This window comes from Schistosoma haematobium, chromosome 6 (assembly GCF_000699445.3).
Source record: "Schistosoma haematobium chromosome 6, whole genome shotgun sequence".
NCBI classification, from domain to species: Eukaryota; Metazoa; Platyhelminthes; class Trematoda; order Strigeidida; family Schistosomatidae; genus Schistosoma; species Schistosoma haematobium.
The window spans coordinates 10,804,822-10,820,815 of record NC_067201.1 but is presented as its reverse complement, the minus strand read 5'-3'; the positions used below and the strand labels follow the sequence as shown (position 1 = coordinate 10,820,815).

Here is a 15,994-nt window from a genome sequence, read left to right as displayed (position 1 = left end):
ATCAAAACAATAAAAGGCAGTCAATCGAAAAGACATGTGTTTTTTATAAAAACTGAGTGACCCACCACCACATAGTTAGAAATTTAGTGAGGACAACCAACTTTAAAAGTGGATGAATGCCATTGGAGGAATGAATGTTTAGGCCTGTCTAGCCATTCTTTTGTCCTGGTAACTATGTTAAGTTAAATCTATATTGAGCGGATAAACAACACACCACCATTATCTACAATACGATTGGTTGATAAAAATTGCAAAGTTATCAGCGGAAAATTTTCAAGGTTCCCTTAATAATTTTTTTCTATTGGTTTTCAGTTGACCCCGCGAAAAAAAAGGATTTAACGCACTAATTTTTGAATGGTTGAATTTGAATAATACACAGGGGTAAAGAACACATATTCAACCAGAAAGGGGGTAGAGATGCAAACAGTGAGTTAGTAAGTAACATTTCATCATTTGTGAATAAGGGACGTTCAAGTTAACACCAGCCGGATTACTTACTTGGATTATAATTCTAAACGTCATTCTATTTTTTTTGAGAACACCTTATGTTTTGGCTACATATCTAATTTGGATTATAACTATAAACTGGATAATTATGCATAAATCTCGTTCACGAACTTCTGGTGTATATCGAGTTGAACACCTTGTCGGAAAACGAATACGTGGGGTAAGTATTTCAAAATAACTGGTTTTAGATACACTTTGAAATCCTATTTCATATATTTCTTTCTTCATTCAGTAATTAATAAGCTAACAAACAGTATGTACCAAATAGTGCTTTTGATTCTCAGAGTCAATCATACGTTCATTGTGAGTACGGTGCATCACATAGTTTCCCACTACTTATCCTAACTATTAAATTAATACTTGTTTTGTTACCAGTAGTCATAGCCATAGTGAAAATGAAGTATTACAGGGTGAAAATAGATAGTGGTTTATAAATCCATTGATAATAATGTAGTCTCTGTGTGAACTATGCTAAGGGAATAAATACTTGTTCTCTAAAGAAGTGGTTTACACTATGTCAAGAAACGTCAGAAACTCTAATTTTTCTATTCATTGGGATAATACAAATATATTATTGTTATTTATAACTATCTACCCAATGCTCAATTTATTTGATAATGATACCTACAAACTCATTATATGCAGAGGGTTTATATTCAATAACACATTTTAGACCACTTGAAATGATCATGACCCAGCAAATTTCGTGATTTTCGCATTTTATAATTAGTTCAAAGTAGTTTATTTATAGATTTACTTCCAATGACTACTATCGCACTACTAAAGTGACCAAATATTTCAAGTAATCTAGATTTTGTTATCTACTACATGCATGCATTCTCAAAAAATATTGGAAATAATTCACACAGTAAGCAACATATTAACGATAAAGGTCCAAGATAATACTCTATAACTATAATGTATAACAACTGTACCGTACTACAGTATCCGTTCCAAAAACTTCACTTTGTGACTATATAAGCCACATGACTGAACTAGCATTACCAGGTAGTGGTGTCGTGTAAAACAATAAAAACTGTACCCCGTGAGAACTGCTTAACAAATCAGGTTTATAGGTTTATTGAAATTTATTGGTCTATAGTGGTCCGTTAATCATAGATGATGCGTCCCAACATTTACCATGTATACATTATTACGTAACACACTGGGGAAATTGTGATTCGTGGTTTGATCTCCTAAGGTTTTCGAAAGCATGTGCTTTGATCACTAAACTACTGAGTTCGCGGGCGTTCAGATTATGTACGAATTCAAAAGGCTTGAAATAGAAAGTTCTTGGGATTTAACGCGATATTCATTCATCTAAATCGTTAAGTAGCATTTATGCATTATAGCTGGTATCGCTTTGTAGTGAAAAGCGTCATGTTTTGCTTTAGTCCCAAATCCTCACACCCTTATATAACCATCTTGTGACACTAGTAACCGGTTAAATTTCCCCTGACATTTTAGTATTACTGATAGGTCGTCGATAAATCATAGCCCTACCAACAAGTCAATATATGTAACTTTCAAAGAATTCAAAATCTACATTCCTACAATATATATCAAATTTTCGGATTCTAAGAAATACATATTAACGAATTAAACTTTTGTTTTATTGAGATTATTCTAAATGCTTACTTAATGCCTTTGAATTGACCATCTATTCTAATTCTCATTATAGAGTCGTGTAGAATACCTAGTGAAATGGAAAAATTGGTCTGACGAGTAAGTATTCACAAACCTAAATTTTTTTTCGTTATATTACAAGTACTTTCTGTTTTCGTCCATATTTTAATGGGAATCCAGGATTTTCAGCAATGAGTTTTAATCAAAGTCTTCACAACTCGCTTATCATTCAAATAAACTAGAAAGAAAATATGGTTGTCTGCCCACATCTATTCTAGTGGCTTGTTGGTCAATACTTGTTTTTGATTGGCTGATTATTTATGCATTGATCTATAATTCGACCTTCATATTAGCCTGATTTCTACCCCCAATTATTTGACCTTACGGCCTAGTCTTAGAGCATTAGACACGGCCTTGGAGTCAACACATCTGGTGTGTCCCATTTAGGCCTGATAACTTGATCTGATCTGGAGGTGACCCATTTACTGTAGACGCTTATTTTTTCTGTAGGTGAATGCATTTACGGCAAGCTAATTCTAAAGAATTAGTTTTCTTATTAAACAATAAACCGCAGCCGTTACTAAGCTTGTTTAGATGTAAACACTCACTATTCATCAACGGAGTTATAATAAAAAACTACCATTTTTCATATGTTACTTACATTACATGTGAAAATTAGATTTAACAACAGGCAGGTAATATTGCTTTTGTTCCTTTTCATGATGTTGTAAGCCTTATTCCGAGATGCATAACTTCAAATCAATAACTAAGATATCCTAATATTAAGCAGTTCTCTATTACGTCCAACTACATTCAAAATAATTATTTTCCAATTAAGTGACTAGGTTTACATACACAAATAGTAATTGTAAAAAACATTAACTTATTCTACAATAGATATTTGGTATAGTATGAGATTCTCATCACATTTTGGAATGTAGACGTGTCACGTAAAGGATTTTATTTATTTGAACACATAAATATTGGTACAAAAGGGCACCAAATATATATGCGCCACACAAAACACTGGGAATTTGAAGAGAAGGAAAAAAGGTGAGGAGCGTTAAAAAGAGCAATAACGAACAGAATACGATAAGGTAGCGTAATAATAATAATGGGGGAAACGAAAGGTACAATCAGAAGAAATCTTTCAGTTAAGGAAGATACAACCACTTTTTATGAAGAAAGTAAAAGGTTACAGCAGGATCGCCACTGGCTTGTATTCTGGGCAATATCTGATAACGTCTCTAGCCACTGTGTCGCACCATCTTTCGGACCCCAGCCAGGGAGTCGTGAAGGACCAACAGAAGCCAGCCCTTTGCAGCTTTCTTTCATACCACGACACCATGTCACCCACCCTGGATTAACCCCCCTCTTTTGACCTCTGACCTGTTTCTAGCATATATATATATAGTTATTATTGTAATCAAGTTATTTACACTCATTTATGTCAATTGTTTCACACTATCTCCATGTAAAAATTCTATCACAATTTTGGTTTGTGAGCAGCTGACGAGAAACCTCGAAATAATATGAATTCATACTATTCTGCATCAATGTTTGTTCTTGCTCTATTTAAATTCATAAAGGGAACCAATTGCATGAAATGTCATACACTGACCACCTCTCAGCTTTTTCCAACCAGTTCCAGAGTCGGCAAATAATGCACGACGTGGAATTATCCGAAACGACATTCGTAGAACATGTCCAAGCCACCGAAGTCGGTGTTTCAAGATGGTGACACCAATTGCATTATCGTCTCTGTGCCCGAACACACGATGCCGAACCTCTGCATTACTAACATGGTGTTGCCACTGAATGTTAACAATCCTTCGGAGGCAGCGACGATCGAACACAGAGAGTCGTCTAACATCCTCAACTCGGAGAGGCCAGGTTTCACAAGCATAGAGCAGAACTGCTCTCATCGACGCGTTGTAGATTCGACCTTTTACAGCCAGACTAACATCACGAAGACGCCAAAGGTGTCCCAGATTGGCATAAGCCGCTCTGGCCTTCACTATACGTGCATTGATTTCATCACTCGCGCCACCACCAGCACTTATGCAGCTACCTAGATACACGAACTTCTCGACTACTTCTATCTGCTCACCATCCAGAGTGAGTACAGGATTAGAATCCTGCCAGTCTTGTAGAAGTTCTTTGCACTTCGAAGGTGCAAAGCACATACCATACCTACGGACACTGACTGCCAACTGATTAAGTGCGGATTGCATGTCTTGGGGATAATCGCACAGTAAGACAATATCATCAGCATACTCAAGGTCGAGAATTCTTTCTCCAGGCAACAGATCACACCACCATTACTTACATCCATCAGAGCTGTTTCCCGAATATCATCGATGGCAAAGTTGAAGAGGAATGGTGAGATTGGGCAACCCTGCCTAACTTCACTGCTCGAATGGAACAATGAAGAGAGATGGTTGTATGCCCTCACTGTGTCTGAGGTGTTTGTATATAGGGCATTTAAGGTGTGAATAAACTTCTCAGGCAAACCCTTCTTCAACAGACAATCCCAGAGAACAGTCCTGTCTAGCAAATCGAAGGCAGCCCTGATGTCAAGAAACACTACGATTGTTGGCCTTTGATAAGCATAACGGTGTTCTAACATTTGGCGGAGGGTGAAGATATGATCAATACATCCTCGACCAGAACGGAAACCAGCCTGCTCTTCGCGAGTCAATCTTTCTCGTGTTTTGAACAACCTACGAAGTATGACGGAAGCCAATAGCTTGGACTCAATCGGAAGTAGACTTATCCCCTGATAGTTGTTACAGGAACGACGTGAACCCTTTTTAAAGATAGGGACAACTATTGACTCATTCCATGACGTTGGTACACTCTCTCGTTCCCAGACCTTTGTAAACAACATTATCGGGTCCTTAGCCAAACAGTCACCACCACACGTAAAGGAAACATAAGATTAACTAAAATTCAAGTACTTTTTTTATAAAACTGGAATATTTACTATGATGACTGATCTACATTCTTTTTATACGTGAATTCTGATGTTCCTGCATCTTTTTTTCGTTTGAGTATATACATACATGAGTACAGAAATGCATCATTATGTTACATAAAAACAATTCAGTTTAATGTCAACTATGTAGATGCAGCAAATTTTACAAGCTACTTGCAACCTTTGCATAGTCACTTAGTCATACTCAACAAAGAACATCGCCCCCAAATGTCCTGTTACGTCCGACGTTAGGGAGAGTCCGCTCCTCCTCTCGAAATGCTCTCATGGCCGCGCGTATACAGTCACTGACAGGGAGTCCTACTCACTGCCTTCTCGGGGTAGGGGTTTATTTTCGAAATTGAGAGGACGAGAAGCGAATGTCCGGTGCTCTAACCGGGTTGGTGAACACAGGGGGAATCGAAAAACACTGATCCCGAATCTGTGGTCCGCATAGATTCCAGGATTCTAACGAAATATATAGTGTGAATCAATTTTTAGTCATCGGCCGCTGTGATTGCATCTAACGTTGTTCCACCGACTTGTGGATTGGACTTTCAGGTCAAAAACTCCGAGTGTGGCCCCCTAAGAAAGTCACCTAGTTCGTTTCGTGCTCCCGGGCAGTATCATAGCCCTCACACAAATCAAGTGACTTGTGTAACGCATAGAGTTATTCACAATAATATGCACTAGGTTTCCAAGATGAAATAAATTAAAACTGATTTCCCTCGTCTGAAAAAGCTGTTACATATTAGAAATCAGTGGTTTACTCAATGATAGGATTTTCAATACTTATTTTTGCTATTACCATGAATAGCCTTTAGTAGGACTCATGCTCTCATCGCAGTAGTCTACCCATTGATAGTACTCAACTCAACAATCGTTCACTTTGTGTACCGATAACATGCCTTGGTTTGACTGCTCGTTGCCATACAACTTCTGACCGGTCAACATTGTACATCGGAGCAGGCGGTGGTTAAAGCAGTTACTTTTATATATGTCCAAAGCCTCATCAAGTCACCATTCCTACTTAGAATTTTACGTATAAACTCAGCAACGCCCACTCAATGTTTAGGGGATGTGTATGCGCGAAGATTATCACTGTCCACCAGATTCCTGATATAGTAAGGTATAACTGATACATTGATACACTGGTCTTATTTTCTCATCATGACCCAAATGAGTTATATTGACTGCAACAACCCCATTTAATTATTATGATACCAAAAACATCGGTTGGGAAGAAGTAAAACTAAGCAGTAATCTTGGATTGACGAATTGTCGTCCTGTCAAATGTACTGGGCTATGACTGGTAAGACGATTTCCTCAAATAATTCGTATCTACGTCAGAACTACACCACACGTCCAGGTCACTGTAGCAGAAAAATACTTTCACAATATGTCCAACTAGAAAGTGACTACCTCTCATACTGCTAACAGGACTCGACATGCTCTTGTTCACTATAAATTCTCATCACTAATGATAAGAATTTATCTTTATTTTGACGCTTTGCTAATGGTAACAATTCGAGTTTACGAAGCGTTATTCTTGGTCTCCTGAAACCATACTATAAATCACATGTAAAAAGTTTTACCGTTCGAACTTTGAGTCGAATGGACAACAGGCGTCCGTTGCTATAACAAATCTCTCTCTCTACTGATGAATACTGTCTCCGAAAATATTCGGGGTTCATGTGCGCCTATTTACTTGACTACATCTAGTTAGTGTGGAGCACTGACAGGACTCATCCTCCATATGTCTAGGGTCTTGATTGTTCTTTCTCGTTGCTTTGTGAGCGCAGGTGTAGCACTTAATTCGGGAGTGGAACATACTCCCCGTAAGCTGGATTTCAGTAAACAGTCGCCTTTGTGATGTCCGTCTGAACAGGAAGGTAATAAGACGTAAAGATAAGTAGACGCTTTATTGCATTTTTTCATCTCTGTACCATTGACTCCATTTGAGAGGAAGAAGTGGATGAATTTTTGGCAACGTTTTCTGATCCCCTGCAAAAAACAAAACACAGAGACTTAATCTGTCAGTCTACTCTTATGCCCAAGAAGATTATTTAAGAAAAAGTAGATACTAAGGTGACTAGTATTTCACGATGTCACAGATTGTTTTTGAGCCACAAGCTTACTAATTTCAGTTCCTGAGGAAGTATCGTATTTTAACTTCTATAGCCTCTGACAACATTGTTTAAAGTTAACCTGTTTAGCTCAGATAGATTCATTTATTATCTACTTTTTCGATCGTACACTGTTGGTTAGTGTAGCAACTATAACCAAGAAATGCTTTCATCAAATTGTGAAAAAAGTGATCTCGACTGCTGTTGAAGGTATTAAAGCGGTTGTCTTTTCTGGGTTATATACCTGAAAACGAAACTCAGTGATCAACTGTTTTAGTTTGATCACACAACTCTTATGTGAGTACCCTTGAATTATTTGCCTCCACACTTTAAAAGCTTTGCCATTCTCGACTGCAATCTGCGGTGTAAAATAAAGTATGTTATTTTCAGGGCCTAACTTTTTAATCCCTTTCTCCCGTTGTAAGAAGGCAACATCGCTCTATAGAATGATTATTTGAAGAAAATACCTTATCACCGTCATGAAACAGAGCGTTTGACACTGCTGCCACTTTTCCGTCCCTTAACCAGGTCCTAAAGGAGAATGCAGCTCGACCGGGTCATCACAATTAACAACTGCGACCACCACATTAAAGTTTTAGTTACGATTGAGTTTATAGGGTCTTCTTATACTGATAAATTGACCCCTTTTTATGTAATTATAAATTAATAAAATGTAATTACTATCGACGGTAATAACAACTATTTAACCTTTTTATCAATGGTCATATTTTTCCCTGAAGCAACTATTTTTTTTCAAAAAATGTATTTTGTAGACATAATACATGGGAACCAGAAAAAAATATATTAGACAAACGATTAATTGAATCATTTGAAAGACGGTAAGTTATCTTCTCATTAAATCTGAGATCATATCCCGATTTAGTCTATTCTCATAATAAAACAATGATTGATTTGTTTTGAACAATGCATGTATATATTGAAAATCGTTCATCGAATATCCAGTCTATTTTCATTGGTGCAATTATAATATCTCATTAATATGCCTTTTTGAACTGATTCGATGAATTTGAATAGTCGCTACTTCTAACTACTCTTCTATAGTTCACGTGACGTTGGATCACTCAAATTGGTAGCCACATTATAACTAGATCGGTGGAAATGATCAGTACTATGGATTAGAAAAACTCAGTGATTAATAAATATAAATATTTTAATCCTACAGGAGATCAGTCACAACCTAATTGGCTCGCTTGACTATGAAGAGTTGACTGATGAGGTTTATGATCTCAGGGAGCAACAAACTCGCCCTAAGGATTGTAGGTACACCACGGTGATAATTGCTAATCAGCTTGTAAAGTGTTTCTTGCTGACTACATGTAATTAACAATTTACGTCAAAAAACGAAACCTCCAGTAGCTTAGATCAGTTTTCAAAGTATAACTTCATTGATCGAATTCGAACAACGTCAATGAAGTGACGCATATTACTCACTATTCAATAATTAATTCCAATAAATATCTTAGTTTTACAAGATTGGAATTTGTTGGTAATCTGACTAATTACTTGAATGGTATAATTAATTTATTGATTTTTCGTTCCATCGTTTCAGTGAGAAACGTAAGAAAGCACAACAAGAATTAAATTCACACGAACGAAGTATTAGTTCAGAAAGTCAACGATCTTCATCTTTAAATTCACCAGATAATAAACACTATTATTACCATCATGACAATATTTCTAAATCTAAAGAGAATGTATCAATGATCACAAGTCCAGAAAGAGTGTTATGTTCACGTGGTACAATAGAATGTGAAAGTCCTATTTTGTCAAAAGCTTCATCAGTTTATACTGATCCAATTCTTTCTACTTTCCTTAATACTGCTACTACCTCTACAAAAGTTATTTGCAATGATGATTCTGATAATGTCATGAAAAATATTCCAACATCTTCATGTTCACCAAATTTATCGATAGATCCTATGACCAGTAATAGTAGTACTAGAATAACACCGAATTCGATTAGCTCACCAATTAATATTGAATCAAACAATAATAATAATGATTTGTGCTTTGATCGTCGTTTCCGTCGGACAACTTTACTTGTTGCTGCTGCTTCCGCTTCCGCGGCTAATGCAGCTGCTGCATTAGCACATTCTAGAATATCTGGAAGACAAACACAACAAACTACTAATATTGCTCATACGGAAAACTCTCAACCTGTAAGTTTTTTAAATCCCACTTCTATATATTGTTATTTATTTTCAATACATTTCAGTATATTTGTAATAATAGATCATGAAGAGTCAGTCAGTTATATGTAATGTAGAATCTAGCCTTTGTGTTCAATTCAGACCGCAATATCATATCAACATACAGAGGTGGCATTGTCGAGACGAATACCAGAGTAAAGAAACAAGTTACAATGTCAAAGGTGGTTGAAAAAGTTTAGCGTAAACAATATGATTCAAGAAGAAAGGTTGAATTCCTAGCACAAAACGTATAAAAAGATTTGGCGGCGAAAGCCGTGTGCATGTATCTGTGGTGTTGAGACTGATTCTGAGCTATGCTGCTCATTGTATCTCCAACTATTGGTTACGATAATCCCACTAACTGTCAGCTATATAGTCAGCATCTTCATTTCTCACAAAATTTCTCTCACCAGCCATTATTGCGTGTAGAAGTAGGTGATAGTTAACCATCTATATTGGTAACAAGTTGTCTAGTGTCATTCCATAGTTGTTTTAAAAGCCTTGCAAGATTTCTTAACGTATTCTTTGAAGCGAGAGAAAACTCAAATAATATTATTCTGTTAGAGATTTACACAGCTTATCATATTTTTTTATTCTTTATGTTTTAACCAGGTTATCAGTCCGTCTCCAGCGGACATAACTAGAAATATAACCACTAGTACTACAACCAGTACTACTACTACTACTAGTTGTAGTACTATCAGTACTACGACTACAGTTACAACTTTTAATGTAACAAATGAAGAAAGACCAAAGATTCGTCTGACTATACCGCGTGATCGTATATTACCTTGTCCACCAGTAGGTGTATCAAGTAATTCTTCTTGTAATAGTCAAAATTCTTCACAATTAACTAGTTCATCTATAGAAGATTCAGATCATTCATCTTTTCTTGAATTGTCTACTGCACTCAAACATGATGATTCAATTTCAACTGCGACAACAACTACGACACATTTTATTGCGCCGGTTGAATTACCACGTCGAAGTAGTACAACTTTATCACCACATACATTCAATCCAACCGGAGGCATGCGTCTTCCAGAGATTCAAATTGAAAATTCTCCACAATCTTTTTACACAGATACAGTTGGTACATTGAACACTTGTAAATCACCCAAATGGACTAAGCAGATACCTTGTATAAATACGTCAAATATTATGCAATTGCCTAAACTTTTTATTTCTTCTACTACAATCTCTTCATCATCATCAACACCATTCGATCTAATTATTTCTACAAAAAAGCGTCATCGGCAATTTAGATCTGAAAGTTGTTTATCTTCTCCAGGAAATGAAGAATATGAATGTACTAAAAAACGTAAACATTCACAAAAGAAAGACAAGCGTAAACGACGTCATGATCAAACTTCTGATTATTATTATCATCACCAAAAAAGTGGTTACTCTTCATCATTCGAAGATTATAATGTGAATGTGAGTAAAATACGTCGACGTTCCGGTTCATCTACCTCATTAACATCATCATTATCGACAGATAGCTTTTCACCGACTATTTCAAATAATACATCACCTAATGAAGATTTTCCACGTTTAGCTCCATTACGTATACATTTACCAAGATCGCTCACTACACAGTTATCTGGGCCGGATAGTTTATGTTCATACACTGACAATCATCATGAATCACTGACTGATTATCATCATCATCATCATCCTACACATAGACTTTCATCATCATCTTCATCGTCAACTTCCTCAACTTCGTGTAGAACAACAATTTCTACGAAACATTCAAATGATATGATTATTGGACAAAATCATATGTTATTACATAATACAACAAATCAAATTCATTCAAATTATAGAAAACAAATTCGTCTTGTGCCAGAAATGTGTATCACTGATATAACTGTTGATGGTTTAACTATTAGCATTAAAGAATGTAGTGGTCCAGGAAATTTTTTCGGTATACCAACTAGTCAACTTGTTCAACATAATTGTTATAAAAATGAATATATTACTAATTCTGATGATGATGATGATTTTACCACCGTGACTACAGTTATCGATTCGTGCAAAATGCCAAGTACTACGGTGACTACTACTAACAGTACGTCTACCATTACTACTACGTATACGATAACAACAATGACATCACCAATACCATTAGCCACACGAACAATTAAACCATTATGCTTGAATTTAAAAGAACAAAATCTTTCCTCTGTTATCACAAAATTAGATACTTCGATAGATGATAATTTAATCATTAATAATAGTAATAATAGTATTAGTGATCTCACTACAAAAAGTGTAGATAATGTTAATTTATGTGATATCAAACAGGGAAATGTGGCTAGTAATGATAATGATAATATAATACAAAAGTATGTAAAAAAAAACTCACTCAGTCAATATGCAGATGAGAATGTTGCCCCGGATCAACAACAAAATTGTATAAATTATACTGTAAATCAATCAAATCTAGACATGTCTGATCTGTCATTACATTCCATTTCGCCAACTTCCAATCCTTCACCATTATTAACATCATCATCACCGGACACCACGTGTTCAGTTGCTGTCACGTCATTACCATCATCATCACCTGAGATTAATAATCTTCAACTAAGTACAATTTATGAAGAAACTGAGACGTCATCTACGACTATCTCATCAGTAGTATCACTTGAAAATGAACATAAAATTAAAAATGAAACAATCATCGAAAGCTGTTCTACACCAAATCCAACAGTGATCAAATCTGAAAACGAACTGACAATTAACCCATCAACTTCACCGATCATTGTTAATAACACACCAGTTCCCTCATCATTATCAGCTCCATCGTCATCAACACCTGAGATTGTATTAGCTAGTCATTCACAGTCTTCATCATCATCTTTTATGTTAGCTGCTACAGAGGCTATTATGAAAAGTTCATTGAATTCACCAAGTTCACCAGGACTTTTATTACCTCCAAGACGGTCATCTACACCAATTGAACATAGCCCTCCTTATATACCTCAATTATCATTTATAAATTCATGTAAAAAATCTAATTTAAACGAAACATTATGTGAACCAAAATCACCTCCACAATTACATGAAACTACCACTTTGCGTACTAACCAAACTAATGATAATAATCTTTGTAAAATAAATAATCCTATTACTTCAATCAATAGTGATATCAATACCATGACTACATGTATATCGGTTTGTAAATCCTTGCCAACACTTGCTATTAATACCACTACCACTACTTATAATAATAATAACACTAATAATAATAGTTCACCTCGTAAAAGTTTAAATTTGAAACCTCCAATTACTACTACTACTATTACTGCTAATAGTAGTACACGGAATCGACCAATGGCAACTATATTTGGTCAAGTACGTAATCGTGGTACTACTAGCATTAAGTATTCTACTAATACTGGAGTTAATCAACTGACATCAACAACTATTAATAATACTGGTTTTGTAAATACTGTGGAATATTCTCCTTCACGTAAAACATCAGTCAAATCAAAGTATTCATCAACAACAATAACAAATAATTGGAATAATTATACTTGTGATACATTAAATTCACCAAAACCAATCGGTATGATAAATGCTTCACAAATGAATAATAATCGTAAAAAAATCAATGATTTGGATAATATCTATACATTTCCTGGTGAATCTCCTACATATACAATTCCAACTGGTAGTAGTACAATTAATAACACCTGTCATTTGGATACTGCGTCTTCATCATCATCATCATCATCATCATCATCATCATCTCCACGTAGTATAACGTCTATAGATTCAAAGCATACCAATTCTTGTGTAAGATCTAAATCCACTATTAAACAAAATCATTATCTACAACGAAATCAAGATGTTAAACGGTGTTTTTCCTCATCTTCACCAACATCTCTTACGTCAATATCTTCAGCGTCATCATCGACATCATTATTGTCGACAACAACAATACAATCAGATTTAATGATAAAGACATTGTCACCGTTTTTAAATTTATCCACACTATCCTCTTCAGTTATTCATCCAAATAATAATAATAATGCTTCCTTACTGGATCAATGTTTAAGCACACCATCTGTCATTGATAACCAACTACATAGTGTTAATAATAATAATAACAATAATAATAATAATGGTAGTAATGGTAATAATAGTACTCCCAGCTCATCGTATCTTCATAAAACGAATCCCGACAGTTCTGCATTAGCCGCAGCGGTTTGTTTGCAACAATTACAAATGCAAATGATGTGTTGTACCACTAATCCAACTGCGATGGCTGTTGCTTTAAATGCCTTAAATGGATTTTCGTCTAATTCCTTCATACCAAATATGAATTTTCCATCAATTCATATGAATCCTGACACTAGCCATCAAAATAATGATAATGATAATAGCACAGTAACTGCGACTATTACTACTACCAGTACTACTAATGCTAATAGTTCGGAATGGTTAACATCGAGTAATAATAATAATAATAATAATAATAATAATTCCCTAAATACATTTAGTCCTATGGATTCGAACTGCACATTACCTATCAATAATCCATCTCTGTTATTCTTTCCACATGAACATGGATTATTGTTAAATCCTTGTGGAATACCATATACTTCTTATCCTAATCATATTAGTAGCAATCATTCTGCAGAGCTCAGCATGTTTACTCAATTAACTGATTATATCGATGGATTTTCATTAGGGAATATGTTGAATCCACCATTGTCAAATCTAACATCTGGATGTCCGGATCTATTGAATTTAAATGGTATACACTTATCTCCATGTCTTAATACGAATTCGCTGATAAAAACCACCACCAATACGACAACAACAGGGACAGTAAATGACATGTTAGATAATTCCGATCTACCAATTGATTTATCTGCGAAAAGATGATTTGTTTACAATTTTTTAAAATAGTTCTTGTACAGTTCTGGTTTTTTTGTTTATGACATATACTATAGTGCTTTCATTGTATATAGATATCAATATTTTTTAATCATATACATATATATTTATGGTTTAACATTATTAAAATATTCAGATTTATTCCATATTTATATAATTACTGAAATACATAGAATCTAATTATCTTAGAATTATTTAATTTAATCACTATTCTCTTTTCTGCTTGTCTATTCCTTTTATCACTTGTCTGTCCATTGTAATTTGTAAATACTTCTTTTTTTGGTTGTTGATATTAAATTTGTAGTCAAGTAATAACAAATTGTAACTGACGAGTGTCATAGACTACAGCTAACATTATTGGTTATTACTACTTTCCATTTTCATACATTCTACATTTCGATATTATGAGACTATATGTATTAATCATTGATTATTTCGTTCACTAATCATAATGAAATTTCATAAGTTGCTGGTTTTATTTCACAATTAGAATACTAGTAGTCACCTATCACGATTTTATTCGTTAATATCGATTTTTCAAATTACACAATATACGTACTATACTTTTTTCTTCTTTTTCTTCTTTGTCTCTTATGTAAACATACATACAAATTACTTCAATTTACTTTTATTCTTACTGGGTTTCGATTTTTTCACCTTAGTTATTATTTTCATTTCTTTGTTTAGTTACTAGTTTTGTTTTGGTTTTTCGCTTTCTCAGAGTATTTCAATATGTTTACATAAACATATATATATATATATATATATATATATCCCTTCTGAAAAAAATATCTGCCACATTAAGTCAAGAAATCATAAAGAATAAACAAATACATAAAGATTACAGTAATGTATATTTTGTTTGATTACTTTTTCCGACTTCTTTTTTTGTTCGAACGTGTATTTGACTTGACAAATCCAACGGTAGAATGATGTAATTTTATTACAAAATGGGAATACGTTTTCGTGAAATACCACCACTTATCTTATTAAGTTGTTGAAATTAATCGTGTAGATAGGTGCAGACTAATTTTTTGTTACATCCTTGAGATTATTGGAAACGTTGTATGAAATGGCTTACAAATTGGTTACAGTTATATTTTACTATAATTTCCCTTGATTACCTCGTCTAACCATGATGATATAATGTACCGATTTGAACAGATGCAAGTTCTCCACTTTGCGTAAGACTCATTTTGACTGGTGTTGAACTTCAATGATAATTGCTTGATTTCACAATTCCAGTTTCCATGTCTGAATACCAATCTACCTGCATCGGGCTTCGTACTGGTAAAAAATCAAAGCACCACAAGCCCTTGATGTCTTTTATACGAATCTGATCTTGGTGAATTATATTAATTAATTCACAATTGATGTAGTCAAATCTTATATTTATAAACACACATCGGCAGACATGATATCCGCACCCCATCTGAGGCATAGTACCAGGAACTCGAAATAAAATGTCTCATATTTAATTTAAATTTCTTGTTTGGTTACTAGTGAACAGATTGACAAAAATATTTACGACCGGGCAAACATGTATTTTATTGTTATGCCACTTCAAGATGAATGATGACTATTCAATCAAAATTGTCCTTTTTATTATAAAATGATAATATGACTTAATAACAATT

At 34.6% G+C, this 15,994-nt stretch overlaps 1 protein-coding gene across 1 annotated transcript; it reads left to right on the top strand.

The window, feature by feature from the left end:
* Positions 1-292: 292 nt before the first annotated feature.
* Positions 293-15,780, top strand: CBX8 (Chromobox protein 8). Its single transcript, XM_051216836.1, has 5 exons — positions 293-667; positions 2,189-2,232; positions 8,007-8,072; positions 8,804-9,413; positions 10,056-15,780. Exons 1-5 carry the CDS (start codon positions 596-598, stop codon positions 14,343-14,345), a joined length of 5,082 nt encoding a protein of 1,693 aa, XP_051065456.1. The 5' UTR covers positions 293-595; the 3' UTR covers positions 14,346-15,780.
* Positions 15,781-15,994: the final 214 nt, after the last annotated feature.

Bases quoted from the DNA above. Each gene is read 5' to 3' on its own strand.
- CBX8 (XM_051216836.1), top strand. From the start codon at position 596: ATGCATAAATCTCGTTCACGAACTTCTGGTGTATATCGAGTTGAACAC. The intron at 668-2,188 runs GTAAGTATTTCA...TTCTCATTATAG, and splicing joins TCGGAAAACGAATACGTGGG to AGTCGTGTAGAATACCTAGT. The intron at 2,233-8,006 runs GTAAGTATTCAC...TGTATTTTGTAG, and splicing joins TGGAAAAATTGGTCTGACGA to ACATAATACATGGGAACCAG.